The 6,703-nt window shown below is 32.6% G+C and overlaps 1 protein-coding gene across 1 annotated transcript; it reads right to left on the bottom strand.

The window, feature by feature from the left end:
* Positions 1–1,912: 1,912 nt before the first annotated feature.
* LOC133679763 (cytokinin riboside 5'-monophosphate phosphoribohydrolase LOG1-like) lies at positions 1,913–5,468 on the bottom strand. Its single transcript, XM_062102450.1, has 7 exons — positions 5,018–5,468; positions 4,504–4,601; positions 4,334–4,364; positions 3,545–3,644; positions 2,606–2,676; positions 2,319–2,462; positions 1,913–2,206 (listed from the first exon to the last, which is right to left on the bottom strand). The coding sequence occupies exons 1-7, from the start codon at positions 5,129–5,131 to the stop codon at positions 2,114–2,116; spliced, it is 651 nt and encodes a 216-aa protein (XP_061958434.1). The 5' UTR covers positions 5,132–5,468; the 3' UTR covers positions 1,913–2,113.
* Positions 5,469–6,703: the final 1,235 nt, after the last annotated feature.

The following is a 6,703-nucleotide window of genomic DNA, read 5'->3' as shown; positions in this document are numbered from 1 at the left end:
TAAAAAAACCCCGTTAACCTTATTTAACTCGACTAACCCATGACCCGGGTTAACTTAACTAACTTTTGACTTGGAATATGAGATCGGAATAACCTCACGCAAAGAAAAACAAAAAAAAACCACAAAGCTAAAGTCCTAATAACCTAATGTCAAATGATGAAATTGAAAACAAATCAATTTTTTTAAAAAACTTGAGTTAAATCAAGCTAATTTTCAAAACTTGTTATCTAGGTTATGAGACCGGGATTACCCTGTAAAAGACAAACATGAAAAGATCATGAAGCAAAATTTCTAATCATCCAAGGTTAAAAAATAAAACAAATAGCAATCAAAATAACGAGCATCAAATTTGGTATAAAAAAATAAATGAAAGAAAATAATGAGGGAATAAATTGAAAAATAAAATAAATCAAGAAAAAGATAAAAAAAAATAGCAATTATAAGAATGATGACCAAATTGGATAATAAATAAATAAAATAAAATATAGAGGGATGAAATTGGAAAAAAATCAAGAAAAGAATAAAATAAATAGCAATCAAAAGAATGAGGACCAAATTGGATAATAAAATAAAATATTGAGGGATGAGATTGAAAAAAATCAATTTTAAAAAGTATTGAAAACAAAACAAATAACAATAAGAAGAATGAAGAGCAAAATTGATACAATTACAAACTGACATGATACATTTATTATTTAGAAGGGCTAATGTAAAATTTGAAGCGAGGAAAGAGAAAATGAGGAAAAGAAAAGAAAAGGTCCATCAAAGTATATGAAAATATGAGAAAGACTAAATTGCATCTTATTCAAATTGATTATAATTAAAACACTAGGATGAAAATATGAAAAATTTGTTGGACTTAAGTTTTAAATATTTTACTATTAAGGGCAATGAAGTCATTTCATTGTGCGATCAAATGTTAAAAGACTGAAAAGCCCTTGAATTCTAATTTTATTTTATTTTTGCTTTGAAGGGTATTTAAATTATTTTACCGTACTTTAAAAATATTTAAAGACTGAAATGTATGCGATCAATATGATAATGAAAAATGGACCATATTGAAAATATTGTTTGCCCTCAGTAGCTAGTTAAATGGTTTTATTTTAGAAGAACAAAATGATCATTTTACTATTTCAATATACTTGTATCTTGGTGCATGATGATTCACTTATCTCTTTTAGTTTTTTTTTTTTAATTTTAATTTTAGTATTAATTAAAGTACGCTTGTTACAGCGCGTTTGATATTGTAATAATGGTTGTTTTTCAGGGTATTTTTCACTTGAAAATACATTAAAATAATATATATTTTTTAAAAAAATATTTTTAACGTAAGTCATTAAAACAAAAAATAATAATTTTAAACAACAACAATTTAAATTTTTTAACAAATAGCGTTTTGACCTTAATGTCAAAGATACCCGAGCCTAGTTGTGCTAGCTGGATTGGTAAAGAAAGGACCGGGTAAACCAAGGTTGTTTTTTTTTTTTTTTTTTTCCATCTTCTTGGGGTCAATATTCTTGAGGTCGATCTCTCTTCCTAAACAACACTCTGGATCCGCCAGTATCATCTCTTGCATCTATTTGCATAGTTTGTCATAACCGGGCCACGATCTTACCTGAAAAGGAGACTAGGCAATTTTATTTTTATTTTTTATTATCAAAATCAATTTTTTTTTTAATTCTTAGTGTTGAAACAGACACGTAAATCAATTGAATTAAACGGATAAACATATTTTTTTGATTTAAATTAAAATCCAGCCCAGGTAGGCTCTACATTGTAAGTTTTGCAGATGAACCCATTGGGCAGCGGAATTTAATATCTTCAGTTTTTTTATTTGAAATCGGTAAACTCGTTGGTTTCAACGATTGTAAAGTTCTTCTCCTTCCCTTCATTTTCTCGCAACAATAACACAAAAACAAAACAGCACCAGATTTTTCATTGGAGAGCTGAATCAATCATGCCTGGAATCTTAAGGTTGATTTTGTCTGTAGTTTACTTCACAATAAGAAGAAGAAGAAGAAGAAGACTATGTTGGTCATCTAAAATTAGTCCATTGCATTGACAAAAGCATATATCATGCTCTGTTTCCTCTCTTTGTATGGATCAATCTCTTTCACCTTGCGATATCACATTGTGGAGGGTAACCTAACTGTTCAATCTCCCAGCTTAGCTTTGAGGCCACTATTTCATGTCGTGGAAAGTACTCCTGAAACACATAAATTCATAGTGATTAAGTTCGTCAGGACGGCTGCAATATCAAGAACCATTCCCTCCCAAGCGTCTGGCCTGTCAAGAACTAAAATAAACACCAAGAGTACCTCCATTTTCTTGACAAGCTCTCTTGGGGTAGGGGCGGATACAATTATATGGCGTGCGCTTGGATTGATGAAGCCTTCCTCTACCGCTTTGTCAATGAATGACAGCAGGGAGTTGTAATATCCATCCACATTCAGTAATCCCACCTGCAAAACATGATTCCTACTGTAATTCTGCTTCCAGACTTGGTTTATTGAATTCTACTACCAGGAAATAAATAGAAATTATCGGCTTATTGCACTTCAGGAATGCTAGCTAGACAGATTGGATACAAGGAAAGGTGCTTTACCGGCTTGTCATGGATGCCAAGCTGGGCCCAAGTTATGACTTCAAGCAGCTCTTCAAGGGTCCCGTAGCCACCTTCATTCACAACCGAAGAAAAATCACCAGGTTAGAGATTCATTTATACTATTTGGAAATGAATTTTGTGAAAAAGAATTTCATAAAATGGCATTTGTTGAGCTCACTCTTTCAGTGCTCGAAGGGCCATCTCCAGTCTTATCTTACACTATGACAGCAGGCCCAACACAACGCTAGTTTGGGAACATATGGCCCAGCACATTATATATTCTAATGGGGTAAATTCTCATTTTAAAAATGGATAAAAATTGAGGTGGACTAACCAATGACCTGCTGAACCAAGCTTGATCCAAACCGGTTTTGGTTCAAGCTAGATTTTCTAAGACGAAAGGGATGTTTTAGGTTGATCCATCAATCATGGTTTGATTTGATTAATCTGTAACTCAGATCCTGAACCGAGTTGAATTTGAATCCGGTAACCATGACATGAAGATAAAAGAATAGAGGAGGGAAAAAAATCACCGCTATAATTACTATGATTCGAAGGTAAAAGGAAAAAGACGAGGTGGGAATTACTCATGATTTGCAGCAGGTCAGCTGGCAAAAGGACCATTTGGTACGAGTTAGCAATTATTTTTTTTTATTTTTTTCCCCTCTTAAAGCGGATGGTACAGTTATATACAAGACATGGAGGCCATGGAGGGTAGCTAGCAGTACTGTGGCCCAGAGCGAGAATGCATACTGATCACAGAAAATAAGGGCTCCCCAGAACCCTAATTTTCAATGCCAGAAGCTTATGATAATTATGAAACCTGTGACGACGACCATTACTGTGGTCTTTGAAAGAGAGACCAAACTCAGAGCAGACAGATTCTAGTTTATTCAGCATTTTAATGCGTTTAAGAAAGAATTTAAGGGTTGTACTAACCAGGTAAGGCAATAAAGGCATCGGAATGTCTAGCCATTTCAGCCTTCCTTTGGTGCATATCAGCAACAGCCTTCACTTCACCTACTGTTTCTCCAGTGATCTGCACAATATCCAGTGTCCAAGTCAACATAGAACAATGCACAAAAGACACCAAGTCTTTTTCAAGACAAAGAGTTATCCACAGAGAAGCAATGATGAGTGGCAGAGGTGGTGGGCTCAAAATCAAAGGCATAAAGCAGAAGAGAGGAGAATTAAAGAGGAGGGAAATGCAAGGGGGGAAAAGAACATGTCATACTGTAAAGTCTCATATTTACATCATGCTTTTTCCAAGATGACCCCGAAGAAGAAGAGAAAGTCCTCATAAAACTCTACCAAGTTCCCAAATAAAACGTTTTAGAGAGGGACAAAATGGTGAAGCCCCAGATTCTACCAGGTGGATTGATAGGCAAGTTCATAAAAAAAAAAAAAAAAAAACCCTAAATGTGAAAGCCTTTACCTTATAGTTAGAACATGCATGAGGCTCAGAAGAACTGTATGAAGAAAAAAAGAGAAGAAAAGGAGATAACAAAAGAGAGGTAGAAATTCAAGTGAAAGTAGGTACCACAAAAGATTTTTAAAGAAAGAACTAAAGCAAGAGAAAGAAGAAAATCATTCAAGAAAAATTAGAAAAAAGATGATTCTTTTTCCACTCCCTCTTTCCCTCTTTCCCTTCTCTCTCTCTCTCTCTCTCACACACACACACAGCAGGTCTCAAAGGTTCAAGCCCTATTACAGTAAGAGAAGAAATACCTCTCTAGGCATGAGTGTCTTGGGGATAACTCTACACGCAATCAAATGACAAATATTAGTAATTATTCACGGGAAAATTAATAAGAACAAATAAGTGCATTTCTTCGCCTCCTCGAAAAAATATGTAGAGGAAGAAGAGAACTGAACAGTGAAAAATGGCGAGGCTTTACCCAATCACATGACGGCCACCATCAAAAACAGCTTGAGAAATTAACCCCATTAAACCAATACTCCCTCCTCCATAAACCAGGTCAATATTTCTTGATACCTTTGAAAAGAAGAAGGGAAATGATGTCAAATTCTTGGTTCAACAAATCATATATCATCGTGGATGTATAATGTAGCTCAGAGAAACAAACTGAGTTTTATGGAATATAAAGCGGAGGAAATGATGATAAACGTCCATGAGTGATGAATTAGAATTCTTAAAAACCCATAAAAACAATGCAAGACAGAAGCTATGATCAATAATCTAGCACAGTCACAGGATTTAGAATGGAAAACCAAAACAAGAGGCAAGTTGTATGTATGTAGTGGCAATAGTCAAGAAACAAAACCAAGAAAACCTGAGAAGAAAGCATCGGAAAGTAGAGAGAAGAAGAAGAAGAAGAAGAAGAAGAGATTGAATTGTAAAAAAGAAACAGGGGCCAAAACAGAGAGACAGATTTTGTTTTTGTTTATTACCAATTCTTTTCCAAGCTCAATAGCAGCATCTTTATAGCTGCTTTTCTTTCCTGGACTACTACCACAAAACACACAAATCCTTTTAAATCTCGATTGCTTCATTTCCATATCCATCTCCCTCTCCCCTTCTTTCCCAGAAAACAAAGAACAACAACTGTGTCTTGAAGAAATACCCTCTCTGTCTCCACCCCTATAATTAGTGACCCACCAACACCAGTACCAGAACCACACAACACAAGCTTAGCAAAGTTTGATAGTGGGTTCGAGCATATATATAACGGTAGCGCAGGCGTCCATTAGCACGCCTAAACTTCCATGTTTTTGTTTTCCATAACTTTTAGCGCTACAGGATCATAGGAATGCTTGCCTCACCCCAGACTGCACCCAGATAGCTCACAAGCCAATAAAGATCTCCTTCATTTTCCTTTTCTTTCTCCTTTTACCAACTCATCACTTCTCTCCTCGTGGATTATAACGTTATTCTCATAATCCACAATCTTCTTTTATTATTGAAACTTATCGAAATACTTGTAACTTATATATTTTTCATAACAATAATGATCACGATCACTAATTTTGTAGCCCCGCAATCAACAATCTTGATGTTAGTATATATTGATTGTCACATCAACATATATAATCAGAAGATAAATATAACAATACATCAAGTCAGTGTATCCATTAACGTGAGTCAATAAATTAATCTGTTGATTATCTACTTTATTTAACACAATAAAGATGTCAAATGTTACATTACATTTATATCTATAACATATCTGGGAAAAAATAGTAATTCAAATTTCACTTTTTGGTCATATTCTATCACCAAATCTAATTTGCTTTTACAAAGAAGTTTTTGTCACACTACACTTATTTTCTTGTTCAAGCATTTGGATCGTGTTCTTATCGCTATTGTTGCTGCTTCTTACAATATATTAGTGTGTTTATATAAAATATGCTATGTTGTGAGAGATTATTTTTTTTTTTAGAAAAAAAATCCAGATTTTATGGAAATGTTAACACTATTAAATCAAGATATTTTTTTAATAATATATTTCTTGTTGATCTTAGCAGATAGAATATTTGTAACTAGAAATATTGTTTTTATTAAAAAAACAAATATGTTATGATTATTAAAGCAATTTCAAAAAAATATACAAAAATATATATTCATATTTTATGTGTAATTAAAAGCTAAAAACATCATAAATGTGATAAAAAAATGTTAAGAATCTATTTAATAATAATAAAAAAATTAATTTGAATTTTCATGAATAATTTATTATTAATAATTATTATGTTTATACCTGATACATAATAATTGAAAAGTAAAATATTAAAATTAAAATCTATAATATTATTTAAAAATTATATAAAAATAAAAAATAAGTGAATCTAGTTTTTTTTTTAAATGCCAAAAAAATATATAGAAAATAATTAGGCCAGATCTACAGTAGTAGACCAGGCATGTATGAGCTTGGAGGCCAACCCTGCATGCTCGGCCCTGTTTGTCATCTATATTTTATTTATTTATTTATTTTATAAAAAATAGATTAACTGTATTGGTTGAAAATAATATTACTAGTGGAATTCAAATTCATAATCTCATGGCTCTTTTTAACGTGTATTAACAAAACCACGATGCTGAATTGTTATAGTTATATATATATATATATATATATATAT

This window comes from Populus nigra, chromosome 19, assembly GCF_951802175.1.
Source record: "Populus nigra chromosome 19, ddPopNigr1.1, whole genome shotgun sequence".
NCBI classification, from domain to species: domain Eukaryota; kingdom Viridiplantae; phylum Streptophyta; class Magnoliopsida; order Malpighiales; family Salicaceae; genus Populus; species Populus nigra.
Note: the sequence above shows the minus strand (reverse complement) of the source record. Positions and strands in the feature narration are given on the sequence as shown.

Coding starts and splice junctions, on each gene's coding strand:
- LOC133679763 (XM_062102450.1), bottom strand. CDS start 5,131: ATGGATATGGAAATGAAGCAATCGAGATTTAAAAGGATTTGTGTGTTT. Junction 2,677..3,544: donor TGCCTTTATTGCCTTACCTG/GTTAGTACAACC, acceptor TTGTGAATGAAG/GTGGCTACGGGACCCTTGAA. Junction 2,207..2,318: donor AGCTTGTCAAGAAAATGGAG/GTACTCTTGGTG, acceptor TATGTGTTTCAG/GAGTACTTTCCACGACATGA.